Consider the following 24,786-nt stretch of genomic DNA (forward strand, 5'->3'; position numbering starts at 1 on the left):
CCTGGGGCTCGAGGCGCTCGAGGAGTAGCATTACGTCGGGATTGTCATGGGAAGGCTGAGAGGAGGAACAGTGTGTGTACAACACAGTCAGTAAGTTGGGGAGTCTAAATGGAACAGGCTCCCAGCGGGTTCCCAGGAGACGCGTACTCCCGCCTCGAGGCCCCCGCGCCCGGCCGGCGCCTCAGCCCGCTCCGCGGCGCGCATGCTCCATGCGGGGCTGCTCCAGCTAGCCGGGATAATGAGCGCCGTGCGGAGGGGGCGGGCCGAGCCGCTGCTGCTGGGACCCAGCGCTTGGCGGCGGCCCTGGGGCGCTGTGCGCGGTTGCTGAAGGGGCGGCGGCGGTGGCCAGCACTGTGCGTGCCGGAGTGTGGCTTGTTTGCCCGACGCGCACGCCCGGTCGGTCCCCAGGGCCCTCTGGAGGTGACTCGGAAAGGCCGGGCCAGGCGCCGTTGTCGGTTGGGAGGGCGGAGGTGAGGCGATGAGGGGACAAGCCGCTGCCGCCGCCCTCCGCCCGCCGCGGCCGTAGCGGGAGTCGGGGCGGGGGCGAGGCCAGCTGTACCCCCGCCCGGCTGCGAACCCAGACAAAGGAGGAGGAGCCGCCCGAGAAGCGGGCCAAGGCCGCTGGGAAAAGAGGCCGCCGCTTCGGTCGCAGCCGGGGGCCGCCCGGTCTCACGGGCCGCCGCGCTTCCTCTGCGGACGCTGCGCGAGGCGCGGCCGCCCGGCCGAGGAAGCCGCCCCCGAAGCCCCCGCCCGCCCGCCGGCGCCGCCTCCGAGCCGCCTCGGCCGTAGCGGCGGCCCGGGCGGGAGGCGGCGGCGGCCGGCGAGGCGAGGCGAGGCGAGGCGGCCCGCGCCCTGCTTGTCAGGCCACCGGCCCGGCCCGTTTCGGCCCACGGGCCGCCCCCGATGCGGAGGCGCTGCTGCCGGGGCCATGCAGCAGGCGCCGCAGCCTTACGAGTTCTTCAGCGAAGAGAACAGTCCGAAATGGCGGGGACTGTTGGTCTCGGCCCTGCGAAAGGTCAGTGCTGGTGCCCGGGCGGCCGCGGGGCCCGAGGGAGGTGCCGGGGCCGAGGCGGGCGGCGGGCGGGGTGCGGGCCGCAGCCCCTGAGACGTACTAACGGGGAGCTGCGTGCCCTCCCTGCGCTCGGGGCCTGAGGGCCCGCGCCGAGCGCTTTCTCCCCAGCCGGCGGCGGAGGCTCGTGATTGCCTGTTGCGTCCAAAAGGACGTTTTCCCAAGTTTTCGCCTGGCCCCGGAAGGAAGGTTTTGTTATGATCATAAAAGTGGATTTCATTTTGCAGTCATTTCGTCAGGCAGCTTCCGCCGTTGACCAATTTGTTGTCCTCAGGCTGGATTCGGGCAAGAGAAAGTCCCGTTTGTATTTAGACAGTTTCTAAAACAAAAGCACATTTCCAGGCCGGGTAATTACTTTTAATCAAGTTCTTTGGGGGTGTTCCCTTAGGCAGTTTGCTTGTGAAGGGTGTCCACTCATTTAAGAGTAAGTTTTTTTTTTTTTATAAGATGAATGTGTTTCACGAGTGTGAAATGTCATTGAGCCATAAGTCTGTGTTTACAATTCTTGAAGTAAATTTAAAGTGCCTCCTCCCTTCCTGCACAAGGCGTCCCACCTGTTTACGAGATTTCCCCTATAAAATATGGTCAGTTTCTTAACTGAGCGAAATTTATAACTTAGAATAATTTTAAGGGGACAAAAAAGGTGCAGCTCACAAAAATCAATTTTTTAAGTTTGAGTGCATGGCTATGGTGCATCTCTCCTGTAGATGGTGTCAGTTTTCGTCTGAAGATAGCTAATAATCATACTATCATTTTTATAATAAAATCTTTTGTAAGTTCAAGACAAGTTTAAAGACTGTAAATGGGTGCAGGAGAAGATATCAAGCCTGCTAAACATGGGTTTTCCTTACCATTGATGCAAACTTAATCCCTTGTGTTTTTTGTGCAAAATAACCAAGAATAAATTTTAAAATAATAAAGAAAAAATAAACATCAGTTTAAGACTGCACTTGGAAAATTAATCTTTATACATTAAATTTTGTAAGTGAAAGGAGGTAGTGTATTTTAAAGATAAAAACATTTTCCTCATGCATTTAGAGTTTCAGATTTTCCATTATTTTCAAAATTCTTACAAGGAGGTATTGCCTCCCTCGGGCCAAACATCAAGTAATATCTGTAAAAATAAAAAATTGGGGAAGGTGGCTGGGAGCAGCTAGACAGTTATCATTTCACAGGTATACTAGGTGTTAAAGTATTAAATTGACCTTCCTTCCATGAGCAATCTGATTCTATTATAAGGAGAGGGAAAGAAATGGAAAGTGTGCTGAGTGGTGATAATGAACACTGGCCTGAGTTAAAAGCAAAGGGGGGAATGCTTAGATAGTGACTGAACCTTCAACCACGTAGAAACAAGAGAGTGCAGTTACCAGGTAGGGCTGTATGTTGGCAATGTGATGCAGGTCTCTACCTACTAGTTCTTTATGGTAGCAAATAGTATTTGAGTATGTGTTGCATAACTTACTCAGTAGGTAGTTTTGACCCTAATAATCCTTCATGCACAGATACAGATTTATATCTTCAGATTAGGCTGGAAAAAAAGCCAGGGCTAGCATCCAATCCTAGTTAATTGCTTTGAGTCTATTTGCATTTATATGTTGTGCTTGTTTTCTTGGAACTCAGGTGCCTTATAGATCTGTATTGTCTTACTTCACAGTTCTTGTACATCCTTTGCTTATGGAATAAATACAGCTAAGAAAACCTAGCCTTTTGAGGTGAATTAAAAAAGCAATTTCTGTTACATTTATTAATTTACTGTTATTCTAGAATTGAGGTATATTCCTGTGGAAGACTTTTTAAAAAATATTTTTGGGAAATTTTTGATGTTAGTAATTCAGATTATGTCAAGTTTTGTGGTATTTGTGGAATTGCAAATGTTGATTGTAGTGCTTGCTAAGAGTTGTAGCTCTTTAGGAGCTCAAGGTTCACTCTTTCTCATCTTTTCAAAATTCTGATATGTACCTGCCACCCATGTCTTTGTACAGTGAGAATTCCTGCCATTTATGGGGAGGCTTTGTCTTCACATTCAAGGCATCTAGAACTTGTCTTCCTTCTTCCAGCTGACCAAATTGTTACAAAGACTACTAGGATTGATAGTTGAAGCAGCAATGCTATTGGACTACTAGGATTTTTCTCCTCCAGTTGACATTGCCATCGAACGTGTATATGCTAGTTTCATTTATCATTTATTGAACACAGTTACTTGTTAGGATGCTGGATCCTAAGAATACAAACATTAACGAAAGCAGAGATCTTGCTCTAAAGGCGTTTACCACCGAAACTGAAAATTCTAAACTTTGAGGTTTTGGTTTATATGAGATAGCAATTCTGAGCTCAGAGTTCTGTAGGAAATCTGTGTGTGTGTTTGAAAAGAGCAAAGTTGTTTAATTAGCTCTGTTAGGTTATTAGTTCATTTGGGCATCTTGGTGGACCCTCCAAAACTGTTAAAATACAATTTTCAGAAAGGTAAAATCATGACTTTAATGCAAATATGAATAAATATGTGTCAATAATTTTGATTCAACTTATTACTTAATGAGGGAACTCATAAGACATTAAAGCCACTTAATATGAAAATTGGAGGAGGTAGATATTTATATGCAATTTAATAAAATAATATTAAGATAAGATTGTTAGGTTAGATATAGGACCCTATGGGAACATAAGCAGTAAGTTTTGGGTTATCTTTTTCTGCTGATTAGATTTTGCATCTGTACCAAAGATCTCTTAAGTTAATCTTGTAGGTTAGCCCAGTCAATAGAAAGTAATCAAAGGTTCTCCGAGCATAGCACTGCACTGAAGAACACCTGGTTATCTCTTTTGCTTACTTCAAGTTTTGGCTAATTTTTCTGAATACCAAAAACTGCATATATGTGACCAAGTTATTGTTGTTGACTTTGAAAATGCAGGGGATTTTTTTCAACCAGCATTAAATACTCATTTCACTATGTAGAAACATGAACATTGAGAAATAGATTTATGGAAAAATAATATTGGAAATATAAATGTGTTGTTCTTTAACTTTTTGTTTTGTTGTGCTTTTGTTCTTTAACTTTAAAAACAAATTCACGTGGGGCGTTTAAATGCATACAGAACTACAAAGGGTAAAGTATAGCGAAATGACAGTAATAATGGATAATACATGCATTGTTAACATTATTGCTGAATTATGTATCTTACCTAAAAGAACCAGAAACGTAAATGCCTTTACCACTACTCCCCAAGAACATTGAAGCTATCATATTACTTGAAGGGAAAAAGAGCGTGAAATATATTTGTCAGTGCAGCTTTTTACCTGTGTCTTTGAAATGCCTGTGGTCATTTGTGCATGTGCTATTTGATTTTATGCTTAGAAAAGTCAGTGTAAGCATTCTACATATGGGAAACATGCCTTAATATCATTTTAGCAGGACTTTTAGTCCCTGATACTTCCCTTGTAGATATCTTTTCTGTAAGGTGTTCTTCACCAGGCTAGCCATGGAAAAGAAAATGTCTGTTCTCTTATCTGTAGTTATAAATGTCAGAGCTAGAAAGAATTGGTAGAGTTACCTTGTTCCTGAGTCTAATTTGATTTAGGTTAAATATCGACTTCCTACCTCAGCCATTACACTTTGCTTTTAGATATCTGTTAAAATTCAATAGATGTGGAAGAATGAGTTAATTAATAGCCATCTGTGGCAGGGAAAAAGAGAGTGGAGGGTTTTGATTCAGAAATGCTTTTGTGAAATCTGAAAGATTCTAATGTTTATGTCTTTGTACTAATATCTCTTGGAACTGTTTTAGAAGATTGCACTAAATCTTGCCTGGGGCCCAGAAGAAAACTATGGGGTCCTTTGGGAAAATGAAATTGGTATCACTGACATAAGAAGGTCAAAGAAGGCTTCTTTAAGGAAGTAACATCCGTGCTGAGTTCTGGAGGACATATTTAAATATTTAATGAGTGCCAGGCACTATTCTTGATACTGAGGTTGTAGCAAGGCCCCTGTTCTCATACAGCTTCCATTCTAAGTGGTTTGGCAGAGAGGTCTAGGAGAGACAGTAAAGAAGTAAACAATTATCTGAAAGATCAATAGGAATTAACAAAACAAGGAGAGGAGGAGAAAAGATTTGAGGCCTAGGGAAAGGTAGAAACATGACTAGATTTAAAAGAACCAAGACCAAGTGAAAAAAGATGAGTTAGTTGGGAGGCTGTAGTGTAGACCATGTTAAGGTCTGTACCTGAGAATAGGAAGTCCTGTAGGGTTATTTATATAACAAAGTAATTAAATTAACTTGATCAAAATTGCTTTTTTGAAGGATCACTCCAACTGAAAGGAATGGGAGAAACTATGATTTTTGTGACATGAGGCCTGTTCTGGATTTCCTTAAGCCACTGAATATAGCAGTAGAACTCCAGGGAGTCATTTGGAATGATTCCAAACTAATAATGGCCCAAACTGACCCGAGGGGGTTAGCCAGAACTGGATGAGCATTAGGAATGCATTTTAGCTTGCTGCATTTAGCTTCCTGTCAGCCATGATTTAGTAGTCTTCTATTTTCAGTTTAATTTTGGGAGGGAATATTTGGAGCAATAATACTCCATTAAAGTGTTTTATGCTGAGTATCCAAAGTGTTACCTGTGTTACCTCTTGACATAAATCAAGTATATATCTTTTATACTAACCATGGACTTTCTTCAAGGGAGCAGCAGTTTGATTATATTCTCTGTTAGCCTGAGTATTTGAATCAGGAAGGAATTTTAATGGAACTAATGGATTTAGCATTATCTCATGTAGTCACGTTAAAAATTAACAACCTAAAATTCTTTCCTTTTTTTACATAAGAACATATTATAGTAAGTAGAAAGCTTTTGAAATGTAGAAACTGTTGTAACACTTCACATTTTAATGTAGAGGGATGAAGCAACAGAGTACAACATCAAGATCTAGATGTGAACACTGGTGGTGTCTCCTCCAAGTGAAGTTTTCATTATCCCAGTTTTCTTCATTAAAGCACTTTGTAAAGTCAGATACTACCTCTTACATTACACTTTGTAATTCTTTTTTAATTGACCCATTAACAGCGTTTGATAGTTGATCCCTTCCTCCTTCTTGAAATCCTTTACTCATTTGCCTTCCAGGACACCAAATTCTGCTGGTTTTCTCCATCTCTGACTATTCCTTCTCCATCTTCTCCTTTGTTGCTCTCCTACATCATCCTGACCTCCTCAAAGCTTAGTCTGTGGACTTCTGTTGCTATTTACAGTCCATTCTTGGAAATCGCACCCAGCCTCATTGCTTCACATACCATCTGTATCTGATGGTTTACAGTTTTTATTCCTGGCTCAGACCTCTCCTGAGCTGGAATATCCAATTTCTTTCTTGACACTTCCACAAAGATGTGTGTTAGGCATCTCAACTAATTCTGAGCTCCTTCTCTTCCCCTGAAAACTAGCTCCTTTTGTAGTATTGCCTGTATCAGTACATGGTAATTCCATCATACTAATTGCTCAAAATATTGAGTTACTTGAATCCTGTCTTTTATAACCCATATCTAATCTGTCAGCAACTCTTCTAAGCTCTACGTCACACTATAGCAATATTCAGTCACCATTTCTTACTCTTCCACTTCTGCCACCTAGGAACAAGTCAGCACCACCAATCTCTTGGAGTATTAAAGTAGCCTCTTAAACTGGTCTCTTCTCTTCTACCCTTGCCCCATTCAGTCTTTTCTTAACACAGTAGGGATAAGTGGGATCATGTCATTCCTTTGTTCAAAACCTGTTCAGTGCTTCTCAGAATAAAAGTCAAAGTCCTCCCAGTAGCCTGCTAGGCCCTCTACAGTCCGGTGTTGCCCTCTTTCCTCCTTTACCTCACTAACCTCATTTACTACTGTCTGGTTTTTGCTCTACTCCTGCCCCACACTGGCTTCCTGGTACCTACAATACGTAGACATGTTCTAGTCTCAGGGCTTTTATACTTGGTGTTCCTTCTACCTAGAACAACCTTCCTACAGATGAAAACATGAATGGCCCTTTTACTTCCTTTAAGTCTTCAGAAGAACATTGTCTTCTTTCCAGAGGCCTTCTCTTGCAGCCTATCTAAAACTGCTGCAGCTCCTGCTTCCTGGACAATTCTTTTTTTTTTTAACTTTTTCTTTTATTGAGTTATAGTAATTTTACAACGTTGTGTCAAATTCCAGTGTAGAGCACAGTTTTTCAGTTATACATGAACATACATACATTCATTGTCACTTTTTTTTTTTTTTTGCTGTGAGCTACCACAAGATCTTGTATATATTTCCCTGTGCTATAGCGTATAAACTTGTTTATCTATTCTACATATGCCTGTCAGTATCTACAAATTTTGAACTCCCAGTCTGTCCCTTCCCATTCCCCACCCCCTTGGCAACCACAAGTTTGTATTCGATGTCTATGAGTCTGTTTCTGTTTTGTATTTATGTTCTTTTTTTTTTTTTTTTTTTAGATTCCACATATGAGCGATCTTATATGGTATTTTTCTTTCTCTTTCTGGCTTACTTCACTTAGAATGACATTCTCCAGGGACAGCCATGTTGCTGCAAATGGCATTATGTTGTCATTTTTATGGCTGAATAGTATTCCATTGTATAAATATACCACATCTTCTTTATCCAGTCATCTGCTGATGGACATTTAGGCTGTTTCCATGTCTTGGCTATTGTAAATAGTGCTGCTATGAACATTGGGGTGCCGGTGTCTTTTTGAAGTAGGGTTCCATCTGGATATATACTCAGGAGTGGGATTCCTGGGTCATATGGTAAGTCTCTTCCTAGTCTTTTGAGGAATCTCCATACTGTTTCCCACAGTGGCTGCACCAAACTGCATTCCCACCAGCAGTGTAGGAGGGTTCCCTTTTCTCCACAGCCTCTCCAGCATTTATTGTTTGTGGACTTTTGAATGATGGCCATTCTGACTGGTGTGAGGTAACACCTCATTGTAGTTTTGATTTGCATTTCTCTGATGATTAGTGATATTGAGCATTTTTTCATGTGCCTATTGATCATTGGTATTTCTTCCTCGGAGAATTGCTTGTTTAGGTCTTCTGCCCATTTTTGGATTGGGTTGTTTGCTTTTTTCTTATTAAGTCATATGAGCTGCTTATGTATTCTGGAGATCAAGCCTTTGTCGGTTTCATTTGCAAAAATGTTCTCCCATTCCGTAGGTTGTCGTTTTGTTTTACTTATGGTTTCCTTTGCTGTGCAGAAGCTTGTAAGTTTAATTAGGTCCCATTTGTTTATTCTTGCTTTTATTTCTATTGCTTGGGTAGACTGCCCTAGGAGAACATTTTTGAGATGTATGTGAGGTGATTTTTTGCCTATATTTTCTTCTAGGAGGTTTATTGTGGCTTGTTTTATGTTTAAGTCTTTGATCCATTTTGAGTTTATTTTTGTGTATGGTGTAAGGAAGTATTCTAGCTTCATCGATTTAAATGCTGCTGTCTCGTTTTCCCAGCACCATTTGCTGAAGAGACTGTCTTTATTCCATTGTATATTCTTTTTTTAAACTTTTTTTATTGATTTATAACCATTTTACAATGTTGTGTCAAATTCCAGCGTAGAGCACAATTTTTCAGTTATACATGAACATACATATATCCATTGTCACATTTTTTTCTCTGTGAGCTACCAAAAGATCTTGTGTATATTTCCCTGTGCTATACAGTATAATCTTGTTTATCTGTTCTACAATTTTGAAATCCCAGTCTATCCCTTCCCACCCTCTGCCCCCTTGGCAACCACCAAGTTTGTATTCTGTGTCTGTGAGTCTATTTCTGTTTTGTATTTATGCTTTGTTTGTTTTTTTTTTAGATTCCACATATGAGCAATCTCATATGGTATTTTTCTTTCTCTTTCTGGCTTACTTCACTTAGAATGACATTCTCCAGGGACAGCCATGTTGCTGCAAATGGCGTTATGTTGTCAGTTTTTATGGCTGAGTAGTATTCCATTGTATAAATATACCATTGTATATTCTTGCCTCCTTTGTCGAAGATTAGTTGACCAGGAGTTTGTGGATTCATTCCTGGGTTCTCTATTCTGTTCCATTGGTCCATATGTCTGTTTTTGTACCAATACCATACGGTTTTGATTATTATAGCTCTATAGTATTGTCTGAAGTCTGGGAGAGTTATTCCTCCAGCCTCTTTCTTTTTTCTTCAGTAATGCTTTGGCAATTCTAGGTCTTTTGTGGTTCCATATAAATTTTATTATGATTTGTTCTAGTTCTGTGAAATATGTCCTGGGTAATTTGATAGGGATTGCGTTAAATCTGTAGATTGCCTTGGGCAGTATGACCATTTTAACAATAGTGATTCTTCTAATCCATGCTTCCTGGGTATTTCTATGTGAATATTCACAGCATGACCCAATCCAAGCTTATTACCATCTTCCATAAACCTCCATCTCCAGTATAAATGATATAGTACTCAGTTCTCAAGCCAGAAACCTGTCCCTTCCCTCTCACATCAAGCTCTCAACTAATCAGCCCTGAGTCTTGGTCTTTCTCCTCAAAGGAGTTTTCTAATTTTCTTTTTGCTACGTATCCTAAAAGAATTTTGAAAAATTTGCACATTTTTATGTTGACACCTGAACGTTTTCATCTTTGGGTTCAAATAGTCTCAGATGATATAATTTTATATGTGTTCTAAATACTGGTGATGTTTTAAAATAAAACAATCCCACCAGTTTTTTAAATGTACCCAGTGAAATCTAGGTACCATAACAATTTGATATACACCATTCAGCCTTTTCAAATATACATTACAAAGTGCTTTTTTAATGGTTGGAAATTTTACATCAATTTTTTAATCTCTGTGAACTTTTCATTCTTCTTCCCTCACATAATTATATTCTAATATAACATTTTTATGTTTCAAAGTCTTTAATTGATACTCCTTTGTAATTATACTTCTTTGCAACAACAAAATGTCTGTATACTGAATTTTTGAAAATTTCCCCAATGCTCATAAAGCTTTAAAACTTTCCTTTTGGCTTGAGTTACTAGTAGTACATAATTGATCAAAAGGACGTAAATGTCATGAGCTCTGAAAAATAATTAATAATCATAAAGCTTTATTGAAAACACATTAGTCCGACATCTGTGTACCTGTTTGCATTATATTTAAATTAGTTCATGTTTTATAGGTGAATATTACTTATTGCTAAAATGAGACAGGTGCTTACTGTAGGGTATCAGGGTTTAGCATCAGTTCTACTTCTACTTTCCATTTCCGTAGATTAAGTCTTGAGAATGCTTGTTAATATAAGTAGAAGAAAATTTTAAAGCAGACTCATTTTATAAACTTCTTTGAAACTGTATGCCGAATGTTATATTGTGATTTATCAAAAAATTATTTTTAAAGCTCTATCAGCCAGGAACTGTTAAGTTCTCCTTCAGTTTTGTTTAAAGCAGAAAGTTGGAAAGCACCTGACTTGTAAAATGATTTATTACCTGGTCTTTAGAGTTATTCACTTTTTTATTTTCTAGCTTTTCCAGGACTTGTCAAATGACTAATTATTATTACTGTTACTTTTTCACTTTTTTACTTAGAAGTACTTTTGTAGTCCAGTGTAACCAAGAAAGATTGGAAAAATAAAAACAGTATTCAGTGTACCTTAGCCATGACAATGTTTATTGAGAAAATGTACTTTACCTTATCACATTCTTTAAATACATTTTCATCGAGTCCTGGGAGGTACACATCTAGCTCATTGTATTAATTTTCTGTTGCTGCATAACAAATTTGGTGACTTAATATAACACACATTTATTATTTCAAAATTTCTGTAAGTTAGAAGTCCAGACACAGCCTAGCCTAGTCTCTGCTTTGGGTGTCCTCAGCTGAAATCAAGGTTTTGGCTTGGGCTGCAGTCTCACCTGAGGCTCGGGGTCCTGTCCAAGCTTATGTGGTTATTGGCAGAATTCATTTCTTTTCAGTTGCCTGTCTGAGGCCCTCAGTTCCCAGAGGCTGCTGCCACTCCTTGCCACGTGACCTCCCTATAATGTGTCAGTTTTCTTCTTCAAGGCCAGCAGGAGTGTATCTGCTGCTGTTACTTTTCTCGCACGTCTATACCCTCTTTTAAAGGACTCACCTGATTTAGGTCAGGCCAACCCAGGATAAGCTCCCTTTTGATTAATTCAAAGTCAACTGATTATGGACCTTAGTCACCTTTGTCCTACATAGTAATCTGATCACACGAGTGATAACTCATTGTATTCACAGGTCCTGCTGATATTCAAGGAGTACACAGGGCATGTATACCAGGGGTGGGAATCTTAGGAGCCAGCCACCTTAGTTCTGCCTACCACACTCATTCATTTTATGGAAAATAACCCCACATAACCTAATTGGTAAGATCAGTTTTAGTTGTCAAGCCAAGTAGCTTATCATATTTATCTTCTTTCAAAGTCTGACTTAATTTTTCAGTTCAGGAGAATGTGTTACTACATGTCACATGCCAACCATCTCATTTCTGAATTCTAATTGTAAGATAGAAAGATAAGGTGTGAAAACTTGCTTTGGGGTTTTTCTCCTGAATGAAATAAAGTAATGTTGCCTTTATTTAGTATTTCTTAAAGATGCTTTCTTTTCTTTGTTTTCATGAGCTTCTCCTCTCATTATGATATATTTTTTGACAGCAGGCTAGGGGATGGAGGCAAAAAGGTACTTAAATGAAAAATATTTAGCATTGTCTCTTTGACTTGTGTCCTAAAATTTATTTATTTATTTTTATTGCACTTCAGGGCAACACACCATAATGAGATTCAGGATAAGTAGGAGATCTGCCTTTCTTCATTAAAGTGGGAGAGGGGCAGTTGTGAAGGAGAGGTGGGAAAGGAAAACCTGCTTTATTTACTCCTTGAGTGCAGGCACCTTGCAGGCAGATCTTCTTAAAGAGTGCATATTGTAGTTTTGGTAGTATGCTGAAGAGCATAGGTATTTGGCCCAGGGAGTTAAATTTTGACTGAATAAAACATATTTAGTAAAAGTGATCTTTTTCTCAGGTCCCAGGAAAAATACCTGGTATGAATTTTGTCAATTTTATTTATTTTTCTCCTGTTATTTTTAAGTCTGTGGTGCCAGCTGCAGTTTACTTGCTAATGAGTAGTGCAAGATTGTAAAATAAATGAAGAGATACAGAGGTTTAACAGGGAGAAAAGCTTATGACTTTCTGTTTTTACTTACAAACATGCTTATAGTTTTAAGTTTTATAGTCATTTTTATTAACATTATTCTTTCTTACTATGATAAAGTATAAGTATCTTAATATTTCACATTCTTCTAAGAGCACTGTGACTACTGCCACTGGAACAAGTTGGAACCATTGGTCTAGCCTGTACTTTCTTGGCTTTACAGGCTAATGGTCTGGCTTTATTGGAAGGACTTTACAAGTTATATGCCATTTCATTCCAATCAAGGAAAATTTTACTGACAAACTTTCGGTTTCAGCTGGTGGTCTTTCCTACTTCTTGATTATTTTATGGTAAGCCCTTATCTAATACTAAGCTAAATAGAATGAAATTCCTGGCCTGTACCTACCTGTATTTTAAATAAACCTGCCTTGAAAACCTGTTAACAAAGCACCTAATCAAGAACACTAAATCTAAGTGAGAAAAGTGAGTATTAATAGACAGTGGGAATAGAGGAATGTAGAGTAGGAAGCCGCTCATTTATGTTATATGGGATAGCTGAGTCTCCAGGTACATATCCAATGAAATAAAAACACATTTTATGGAGTTCTTAGTTTTTCCCAGTCTCCAGATTTCAGCAAGTCCGAGAAATCTGTTTGCTATCATAAATTTATTTAGTAACTGTTTACTGAGCACTTTCTTTATGCAAGGCACGGTGCTTGATTACCTGTGTGGAATAAAGGAATAAAGGGGTGGGGAAATAGGAAGAAACCAAAAACACAAGAAATAGTTCCTAACCTTAATGAGTTTATCATGTACAACTGTGATTTTAATTCTTCATTATACACCCTGATCAGAAGAATGCTCCTCAGATTATTATATTTTTATATTATTTTAAATAACTTAACTGGAAATTTAATTAACATACAGTAAACTGCACATATTTAAAGTGTACAGTTTGATAAGTTTTTATGTCTGTATATTTCAGTAAAACATTCATAATAAAGATAGTAAGTATATCCTTGAGCCCCATAAATTTCCTCTTTACCCTCTATAATTCTCCCTCCCATCCCCCCCGGACCTCTCATCCACAAGCAGTCACTGATCTGCTTTTTAGGTCACTGTAGATTGCTTTTTCTAGAGTTTTTTTGGCATTGGAATCCCACAGTATGTATTCTATTTTTGCCTGGCTTCTTTCACTCAGCATAATTAATTTGAGATCCATGCATGTTGTTGCATGCATCAATAGTTCATTTCTTTTTATTGCTTAGTAGCATTCTATTGTGTGGATATACTTCTGTTTTTTTTAAACCATTCACCTGGTGATGTACATTTGGTTTTCACATCTTGGGTATTACACATAAAGCTGCTGTAAACATTTGTGTACAAGTCTTTATGTGGCCATATATTTCCTTTTTTCTTAGGAAATAATCAAAGAGTGACTGGATCAGATAATAAGTGTATATTTAACTTTTTAAGTAACTATCAAACTGTTTTCTGTTCAAACTGTTGTACAGTTTTACATTCCCACCAGCAGCATAGGAGAATTCCAGTTCCTCCTACCAATACTTGGTATTTAATTTATTTTAACCATTCTAATGGGTGTGTGCTGGTATCTTGTTGTTTTTAATCTCCATTTCACTGATGATTAATGATGTTGAGCATCTCTGGTGTTCTTTTTTGCCATCCATATGTCTTTGGTGAACTGTTCAGATTGCTTGCCCTTTTTTGTTGAGTTGTTTTCTTACTGTTGAGTTTTGAAATTTCTTTATATGTCTGAATATAGATCAATTATCAGATGTATGCTCTACAAAGATTTTCTTTCAGTATGTAGCTTGTCTTTTTATTCTCTTAATATTACCTCTTTTTTAACAGCAGTAAATCTTTAATGGGATTTTTTAAAGAAAATAATTTTTAAAAACAACAAACTCCACATTTAAACAAGAAAGTAAATAAAGTTAGTTGGCATTATTGTATACATCCAAGAATCAAAACAAGTTCTGGGTTAACATTCCACACCCAATAAAATGTTTGGACCCATCAGTGTTCACAGTAATTGTATTTAGTACTGTCAATAATGGAGACTTATCTTTGAATAATGTAAATAACTATTAATCCTATCAATAATGGAACCTTTGAATACTATAGAATGGTTTAAGGATGATAAACTATGTAGTTTAGGTTTTAGGTTTTCATTCTTCCCATGAATCCATATGCCGCATGTATACTAGACCTAAAATGTATTTATGTTGTCACTGTTAGTCCAAAATATTCATCATTCCAAATTAACCAGATTACAACTATCTAATCTCCAGAATTTTTATGGTGAGATGTACTAGAACCCATATATAACAACATCATTTTTCAAAACTAGCCTATCTAATCTGCCACTTCTTCATTTCTTCTCACTTTCCATGTATACATTAAATACCATAGCAACTTTACCTTAAAAAGTATAAGCTAATATGTTAATACACTTTTAGGCAGTAATTAATGATAAAGTTGTAATTTATTTACCAAGAAAAAAAATGCTAGTTTTTATTTTAAAATTTAGTTCAAGTATTGTTGTAGTAGTTTGTTTAATTGAGAATGATGGCTTCAGTTTAGCGGGTTCAATGTACATTAATTTAGCTCAAAATTAAAGAGATTAAACTATAATTAAAGCACATGGAGAAAATCTCAGTTTTAAAAAAAAAGACCAAAATACTGTTTTATTACTATAAAATGTTATTAATTCATTGTCTTTTTTTTTGCCAATTATATTCAGTTAACTCCTAATATTATTGTTTGAAGAGTAAAAGTTTAAAATTTTTATGAAGTCTAGTTTATCCATTTGATTTTTTACAGACTGTGCCTTTAGTGTCCTATCTAAGAAATAGTTGGTTAACCCAGGGTTACAAAATTTTTCTTCTATTTTTTCTTCCTGAAGTTCTGTAGTTCTAGGTTTTACATTTAAATCTGTGATCTGTTTGAGTTTATTTTATATATGATGAGATAATTTTATATATGTTATGTTTGTTTTATTGCATATGGTTGTCTGGTGGTTCTCCCATCATTTATTGAAAAAGTTAGCCTTTCTCCTTTGCTGAAGGCCTTTGCACCTTTATCAAAATCATTTGTCTATATGTAGTGTGGTTTTATTTCTCAATTCTGTATTGTTCCACTGATCTTTTTGCCTATCTTTACATCAATACCACACTATTTTGATTATTGTAGCTTTATAAAAAAATCTTAAAATGAGGTAGTTTCAGCCTTCCTACTTCATCCTTTTTCAGAGTTGTTTTGGACCTTTGCATTTCCATAGGAATTTTAAAATTAGCCTATCAATTTCTACCAAAAAAAACCCCCTACTGGACCTACTGGAATTTTGATTTGGATTGTGTTGAATTTTAGGTTGTTTGAGGGGTATTGACATCTTAACAGTACTGAGCCTTTTCAACCCATAAAGTTTATCTTTTCATTTATTTAGGTTTTTAAAAATTTGTCAGCCGTATTTTGTAGTTGTTAGTGTTTCTCTTTAGGATGAAATTTGTTTCTTTTCCTTTTAAATTGAATTTTAACTCTTTCATAACAAACAAAACTTCCAACATTCTTAGTTGGTGTTTGAGGCACTTGCATCCTTGCAGAAGTATTGGCAATGGAATTAAGAATTTAACATAAGTAAATACACAGTAAGACTGTATAGCCAAAGGGATTTATTTCTACATCATACCAGAAACTCAAATTGTTAGTTGATTGAACAAATGTATTGGCAAGATTTTTAATTTGATTGTGAGTATGGGGAGCTAAAAAAATGTACTTTAGAAGATAACATTTCTAAAATTTGTCAAATCTAGTGTTTGTCAATTAAAAAAATAAATTTTAATGTTTTTATATGTGTCTGTGCATGAATTTATAGTATTATAACTTCTATTTACAGCGTATATGTAAGGAAATACCTTCTGGCAATTTGAAAATACGTTGTAACTAAAATACAGGTTTGACTTGTTAATCTACTGTTAAAGACTGAAAATTATTTTAATTGCTCTTTTTCTGACTACTCTTTCAGAAAAATATGAAAGGTGAGTTTGTTCTGATGTGGTAATTTTATGTTGACTACCTCTTAGGATGCTGAGATAGTAAATACTGTGAAAGCGCAAAGTATGGTTATCTTTCATTGCCATCTTTATGTCTTATTAGTATTTATAGGTGGGATTTTAACATTGTTTTCATGGCTTTCCATATTTGCAAGTACTTTAAGAAGTTTGGCATAAGAAACTCAGATCCTCAATGTTAAAGCTTCTTTGCAGGTTATTTGCTAAAATCATAATCACAGAAAAAAAATCCATCCCAGTTAGACATTATCTTAATTCTCATGCACAGTCATTTTTACTGAGTAGGCCCCTTGACTTTTATGGAGGCAGCCTTACAAACTCCATAAGAAACAGTCTTAAGAACTCCACTGCTAAATTTAAAATATAAATGTTTATTTCACATTTTTAAAAAAGTCTTTGTTCTGTTGCTCTAGTAGAAATACATGGTAAGATGTAATTAAGTGTCCTCTTGTCATAAAGTGCAGAATGTAAGAGGAAACATTTATTTCTCCCAAATCTATTTTGAATTTCAAAAAAAAAAATAAAGCCAGGTTTTTTGGATATTATTCCTATATGAATTTCTAACTGCCTTACTTAAAATCTTTTCTAGTCTCTAGTTTCATGTGTCCTTCCTCTTTCCCACTTCCACACTTCAAATTGTGTTTCTTTATAAATTAGTTTGTGTTTTATCAAAATTATTCATGGAAATAAAAAGATAATTAGCTCTATAGGGCTTGTTATGAAAAACAGCAGAACCTCCTCACTAGTCACAAAATTTTTTGTTTCCTAGAGATGATCCCTTAAATTTTTCAAAGTGATTTGTTTCAGTATTCTGTATCTCTAAAGAAAAAAAGTGCTTATATTGCTACTTACTGACTTTTCTGTTTGGGGCATTATCTGTTGATTTCCTGCTATGGAAGGAAAGGATTTAATTTTTTTGTTTTGATTTAATATTCTTTATAAACATATACACATATGTTCCCTCTCCAACCATACGTACCTTACCACACATACATACTTCCTGCCTTCCCTCCTATCTCACAGTTATATCTTAATTTTGGTTGAATCAGTATTCAAAGTTTATATTGTTACGACTGTAAGTGTTATTTATAGTTAAACTACTTTTTCTTTCCTACCTAATAACCTTTTACTTTTACTGGAGTTAGTAATTGTCTTGTTTTCTTGTTTGTGTAGTTTTCTGTGTATTTATTAATTTAAGATCAAACTCTCTACCAGTTGTCTAAATATCCTCCTTATAGATACTCTGTTAATTTTATCTTTTGAGATAGTTTCTCCCAGAGTCTTCTGATCTGCTTCCGCCTGGACTGGTGACCTTTATACCTATTGTACAACTCTTAGAATTTTCCTTCACTTCATCCTGGGCTTTGCTTCTGTGTTAGTTCCTTTGTTTCTTATATACCATATTTTTCTCTTTCTTCTTTTGTACTCTCATTTTAGTGTGGTGCAAATTATAGAAGCTTAATGAGAAAGGGTACATGGGGGATACAATTTTTGGCCTTGTTATGTCTGAGCATGTTTTCATTTTACCAGGGCAACTATTGCCTTCCAGCTTCTAGTGTTACTATTGAATCTGGAGCTAGTTTGTCTTATGCTTTGTGTATGACTTGCTTCCTCCCTCCACCCTAAGCTAGTAGGATATTTTCTGTCTCCAGTGTTCTGACATTTTAATCACATTCATTAAGCTGGGGACTAGGAGGGCCCTTTTGACTTAATTTATTGATAATTTCACCCCTTGATTTTCTGTTTGCTTGATGATTCTCTAACTTTTAAAAATCTTTTCTACAGTCAAGTGTAATACACAATCAGAAAATGCATAAAACATAAAAATACAATTTAAGGAACTCCTATTTAATCATCACCATGTTAGAAAACAGCACATTGTTAGCATTTTTCTCAGTAGAACTCTCCAGAAGGAATCTCGTTGTATCTATTCTTTTTATCTGGCTTCTTTCTGCCAACATTATTTTAAAGATTTTCCCACATTTTATGGAGCTATCCTTACTCATGTTTTCTTTTTTGCTGTATATATATTCCATTGTATAAATATGCCACAATTTATCTCTTGTACTCTAGATTGATACTCGAGTTTCTTCCTAGTTTGGAGGTATTACCAATAATGTTATTTATGAGCTTTCTCGTACATGTTTTCTGGTAAAGGTTTGTGCTTATTTCTCTAGAGCAGCGCCATCCAATTGAAATATAATTATTAGCCACATATGTAATTTAAAGTTTTCTCATAGCCATGTTAAAAATATAAGAAGACACAGATGAAACTGATTTAAACAACATTTTATTTAACCCAATAAATCTAATCATTTCAGCATATAACCAACATAAAAATTACTGAGATATTTAACTCTTTTTTATACTGGATCTTTGACGTCTGATACGTAGTTTACTCTTACAGCCCATCTCAGTTCAGTGGAGCTACATTTCAGGTGCTCAGTAGCCACATGTGGCTAGTGTCTACTGTATTGGGCTATAGGGCACCAACGGTTATAAATATATTGAGCAGTGAAATTGGATCATAGGGTATGCATATCTTGAACTTTAGTAGGTGATGGCAAAGTTTTCTGAAGTGATTAAGCCATTTTACACTCCAGTGGCAGTGTGTGAAAGTTCCCATTTTTCCACATAGTCACCATCAGTTGGTATTATCAGACTTTAGTTTTCCTAGTTGGTAAGTGGGTACTAGTTTTCATTGTGGTCTAATTTGCATTTCTCTGATTGCTAAAGAGCTTGAGCACCTTTTCATATTTATTGGCCATTTGAATTTCTTTTGTGAAGTGCTTGCTTAAGTTCTTTTTGCCCATTTTTTTTCTATTGGGATTTTTATCTTTTTTTTTTTTCTATTGAATTTTTGAATTTTTAGGAGTTCTTTATATATCCTGAATGTAAGCCCCGCCCCCTTTTTAATTGACGTGCAGTCAATTACAATGTGTCAATCTCTGGTGTGCAGCACAATGTCCCAGTTGAGCCCTTTTTAAAAATGTGTTACATAGATATTCTTCAACTCTGTAATTTGCCTTTTCACTTCCTTAAAGGTGTCTTTTCATGAACTTAAGTTCTAAATTTTAATGCAGTTAAGTTTATCAGTCCTTTCTTTTATGGGTAATAATTTTCGTGTCCTTTTTAGGAAATCCTTTCCTGTCCTGAGGTGATGAAGATCATTATCTTTATTTTGTGTTATCAGAACTTGAGTAGGTTTATTTATTTAATGGGTCTAAAACTGAACTAGAATTGGTTTTTCTATCAAGTGTGAATAGGAGCTGATTTCATTCTTCTCTGTATGGGTGTCCAGTTGTTCACTCTTCATCCACTTGCCCCACCTTCCCTCAATAACCACCCCCCCACCATAGTGCCACCTTTGTTGTAAATCAAGGGTCTGTATATTTGTGGGCTTGTTTCTGTACTCTCTTTTCTGTTTCGTTCATCTGTTTGTCTATCATTATAGCAGTGTCACATTCTTAATTACTGTAGCCTTGTAATAAATTCCAGTAATAATTGGAGCAAGTACTTATATTTCTTTAAGAGTATATGACTGATTTCTTAGCCTTTTGTATTTCCCTATAAGTTTTGAAATTTTCTTTTCAACTTTAACCAAACTATATGGTTTTGACTGGGAATTTATTAACTCTGTGCATCAATTTGAAGAGAATTGATATATTTACAGTATTAAGTCTGGTAATTCATGAACATGGTATTTTATTTTATTTATTTAAGATCTTTAATTTTTCTTAGAGTCTGGTTTTCTCCCTAGGAGTACTTCTTTTGTAAGATTGTACTTCTTCTGTAAGATTTATTCCAAGATAGATGGTATAATTTTTATTCTACTGTAAGTGATATTATTTTAAAATTTTACTGTCTAAACTTTGTTACTGTTACATAGAAATAACATTTTATTTTTTATAAATTTAAATAATTTATGTGTATAGTATTTTTATTTTCCTTCATAAGTGTATTAGTTTGAGATCGATAGAGATCAGAAATACACACACACACACACACACACACACACTCTCTCCCTCTCTCTCTCTCTCTCTCTCTCTCCCCCCCTCCCTCTCCCTCTCTCTCCCCCCCTCCCTCTCCCTCTCTCTTACAGAGGCAGAGAAGTCCAGATGGGCCATCAGTAAGCTGGAAACCCAGGAGAGCTGATGGTATAATTTTAGTCCAAGTTGTAGTCCAAAAGCAGGAGAAGACCAAGGACTTGTCTCAAAGACTGTCAGGCAGAGAGAGAGAATTCTTTCTTACTCAGCCTTTTATTCTATTCAGGCCTTCAGTGGATTGCATGAGATCCACCCACATTTGGGAGGGCAATCTGCTGTACTTAGTCTACCAATTTAAATGTTATTCTCATCCTGAGACACATTCATAAATAATATGTAACCAAATATCTGGGTACCCGGTGGTCCAGAAGTTTACACATCAAATTAACGATCACACTGGGCAATCAAATCATCTGTAAATTTGTTTCTTCCTTTCTAATTCTTAAAATTTTATTTCCTTTTTTTGCTGTACTTCATTAGCCAGGACCTCCAGTATCACGTGGAATAGATATTAGAACAGTACTTTTACCTTTTTCCTAATCTCAAAAGGAAAGCTTTCAGTGTTTCACCATTAACTATGCTGTTTATTGTAGATTTTTTTAGATATCCTTTACCAAATTAAGGAAATTATTAGAAGATTTTATTATGAGTGAATATTCAACTTTTAGATAATTTTTCTACATCCATTGAGATAATCATATTATTTTTCTCTTTTAATCTGTTAACAGTGAATTACTTTGCTTGATTTTCCAATATTAAGCCAACTTTACATTCCTAGGATAAACCCAACTTGGTCATGTTGTATAATTTTTTTTAATATATTACAGAATTAAGTTAGCTAATGTTTTATTTAGCTATTGTTTCTAGGTTCATGTGTGAAAATAAGCTACAATTTTCATGTTTGTTTTTGAGTTTTTCTATCAAGGCTAGCCTCAAAATAAGTTGGAAAGTCTATTTATTATTCTTCTACTATTTTTGAGAACGTTTGCTTAAGATTGTTGCATTTCTTCCTTAAATGTTTGATGAGTGTGTCAGTGAAGCCATCTAGGCCCATAAAATGAGCTATAAAAGCAAGTCTTAACAAATTTCAAAAAATTGAAATCATAGAAAGTATGTTTTCTGACCATAATGTGGTTATTCTAGAAATCAGTAAAAACGATAACAGAGTAAAACTCTGTATGTCTAGAAATAAAGAAGTATACTACTAAATTCTAAAAGTTGAAGAAGAAACCATATGGAAATTACAAGCTATTTTGAAATGGATGACTGCAAAAATATTCAGATCAGAATCTGTGGGGTTTTTTAACAAAAGTAGTTCTAGACAAAATATACATGTTACAAAAGAAAATAATGGGCTAAGTATCCATCTCAAGAAGTTAGAAAAAAGAATAAAAAGCAGAAGAAAAACTGAAGATGAAAGATATAAATGAAATATAAAACAAACATGAAATAGAGAGGATCAGCAAAGCCAAAAGTTGGTTTTTGAAAAGATTAATAAAGTTGATAAACCCTTGAAAGACTTATAAGAAAAGAATGAACTCACAAATAACTGATATTAAGAATAAAAAGAAAGGACTTCGTTAAAGATTCTATGAACTTAGAAGATGCAAGAGACTGTAATAAACAATTTTATGCTAGATATTGAGAATTTAGATGAAGTGGTCAAATTTATGGTATTTTCTTTGTGGGAAGATTTTGAATTACTGCATCAGTTTTCCAAAATAACTATGAGACTATTTAAATTTTTTATTACTTTTTATGTTAGTGGCACTGATATCCTTCTAATACCATAGCATAAAAAGTTAGAACAGTAATTACTTCTCTTCATAATTCTTTGAACAAATATTTACATGACATCTACTCTAATGCTAGGTACTTTTTTTTTTTATCTTATTCTTTCTCATATTCAGTTTAACTGGATTATTTTTAGGATAGATTACTAGGTTCTAATTTTAAAAATTTAACAACAGAGGAGGCTCAGCACAGCTACGTGGCAACAGAAAGGAGATTATACAATTGTGAAAGAAATCTGACTAGCACCTACTTCATAGAGAACCTCTATAAAAGCAAAATCGTCTGGTTATTCAGAGATACTTCTACTGCTGAGGTTCATGACCTAGTATTCATAGGCTTGTATTAGATTTATTAGGTAACTTCAGGGTATCCATGCTTCCTTTGAAACCGTGTAGAATATATTACGTGTATATGCTCTTTTGATGGTAAGAAAGAGAGAGGCCAGTGGCTTTCAATTGATTTTCATAGTGTCTAAAAAAGATTAAGAACCACTGCTTTGAATTAAAAAAAGTTTACAGAGACCAACAAATACATTCGTTTTCTTTGTGTGTGTGTGTGTTTTATGCCTGCATCTGAGTAACCATTCTGGAAAATGCTATTAATTATAAATTAGGATTCTCTGACTTTTTTTTTAATTAATAGCATTTTGTCTGTACTTTAATTGAAAACTTTTTTTCTTTAAAGGTTCAGGAGCAAGTACATCCCAATCTCTCAGCTAATGAAGAGTCTCTCTATTATATTGAAGAGCTGATTTTTCAGCTGCTTAATAAATTATGCATGGCCCAACCAAGGACTGTTCAAGATGTGGAGGTAAAAATTATTTTGTTATTTCAAAAAGTCATTGAACCACTGTATAAATTAATTTTTATATTTAAATATGTGTCATTCACAATAAGCATGTAAACTAAAACCATTGAAATCATATGGGAGATATATGGTGAGTTCGTTTTTGTCAAAGATGTCAAGGCAATTCAATGGGGAAAGGAAAATTTTTCAGCAGAAAAAGTGCTAAAGTAACTGGATAAATTTATGGTGGAAAAAACCCTTGAAACCTATTTCACACAAAAATTAAATTCACAGTGTATCATAGTCTTAAATATAAAAGCTGAAACTGTTAAGTTTCTGGAAGAAAATGCAGCAGAATATCTTTATCAGCTGTGATTAAACAAATATTTTTTTTACAGAGGACTCAAAACACCACTAAGTATCAAAGAATAAAATTGATGCAAAAGTAAAAAAGGTGTAAGTCACAGACTAGGAGAAAATGTTATCAATATATATTCCTTACAAAGGACTTATGTCCAGAATATGTTAAAAACTGCTACAAATCAATAATAAAAAGACACCCTGCTCACCCAAATGGACAAAAGTCCTGAATAGACTCTTTATAAAAGAAGATGTACTTATAGCCAATAAGCATAAGAAAAGGTACTCAAGCTCATAATTCATCAGAGAAATAGAAATTAAAGCTATAATTAGATACTATTTCATTGTAATAGTATCCCACTAAAAGGGATAAAATTAAAGACTGATAACATGGAATGTTAATAAGATTTAGAGGCGAAAAAGAGGAGTTCTATTTTGGTGGGAGTCGGGGGAGGATTTGCTTATTTAATTTTAGAGGCGGTATTTGGAGTTGAACCCAGGACCTTGTGTATGCTAAGCATGCGCTCTGCCACTTGAGCTATATCCTTCTCCTCCCAGAGGAGTTAGAGCTCTTATACAATGCTAGTGGGAGTATAAAATGGCTAACCACTTTGAAAGATTGTTTTGCAGTTTCTTATAAAGTTAAATATGTATCTATCCAGTTTTACTCCTAGGTATTTAACTCTAGAGAAATGAAAATACATCTTCACAAAGAGACTTACACATCAATGTCCAAGCGTTTTACTCATAATAGGCAAAATTGGAAATAAATTTCCATCTACAAGAAAATGGGTAAACAAATTGTTGTAGATTCGTAAAATGGAATACTACTCAGTAATAAAATGGAGGAACAAACTACTGATATATGCAATAACATAGCCACAATTCACAGATACCATGCAGAGGGAAAGAAGAAAAACCGTACCCCAGAGAGTATATATTGTATGATACCATTTATATGAAATTCAGAAGTAGCTAAAAGTTATGGTGATAGAAATCAGGGTGGTGGCTACCTATGAGGGATGAGATTAAGATGATAAGAAATTTTCTGTATCTTGATTGCAGTGTTGGTTACACAAGGTGTAAGCATTTTTCAAAACTCATTCAATTGTACGCTTTAGATCTGTGCATTTTACTGCATATAAATATTACCTCAATAAAGGACTAGTGTAAAATAAGGATGTTTACTCATTGATTAAATATATGCATATCTATACACCTAAAAGATCATGTATAATTTAGTGCTGAAATAATTTGTTTTGGCTCAGCTACATGGGCGTACTTACAGATTTTTAGAATTATCTGTCAGCATAGCTTTCAAAAGTTGCTTTGACATTATACTGTTTACATCACCTTTCTTTTGAAGCTTGTTTCTATAACAAGGCAACAACTTCCAGTATAAAGGAAAATCTTAATTTGGAGTAACGAATCTATTAAGATTTTCAGGGGGGAGAGGAGAAGCAAGATGGCGGAGTAGAAGGACACTTGTAG

The 24,786-nt window shown here is 35.8% G+C and overlaps 1 protein-coding gene across 1 annotated transcript in view; it reads left to right on the forward strand.

Annotated features, from left to right (window-relative positions):
• The first annotated feature begins 486 nt into the window (after positions 1 to 486).
• SOS2 (SOS Ras/Rho guanine nucleotide exchange factor 2) overlaps positions 487 to 24,786 on the forward strand; it is an 87,480-nt gene continuing 63,180 nt past the window's right edge. Inside the window, exons 1-2 of the mRNA XM_010967053.3 lie at positions 487 to 1,015; positions 22,834 to 22,959. Of these exons, the coding sequence (XP_010965355.3) occupies positions 929 to 1,015; positions 22,834 to 22,959 (213 nt within the window). The 5' untranslated portion in view covers positions 487 to 928. The remainder of the gene's footprint in view (positions 1,016 to 22,833; positions 22,960 to 24,786) is intronic.

The sequence above is a fragment of the Camelus bactrianus genome, chromosome 6, assembly GCF_048773025.1.
Source record: "Camelus bactrianus isolate YW-2024 breed Bactrian camel chromosome 6, ASM4877302v1, whole genome shotgun sequence".
Lineage (NCBI taxonomy): Eukaryota > Metazoa > Chordata > Mammalia > Artiodactyla > Camelidae > Camelus > Camelus bactrianus.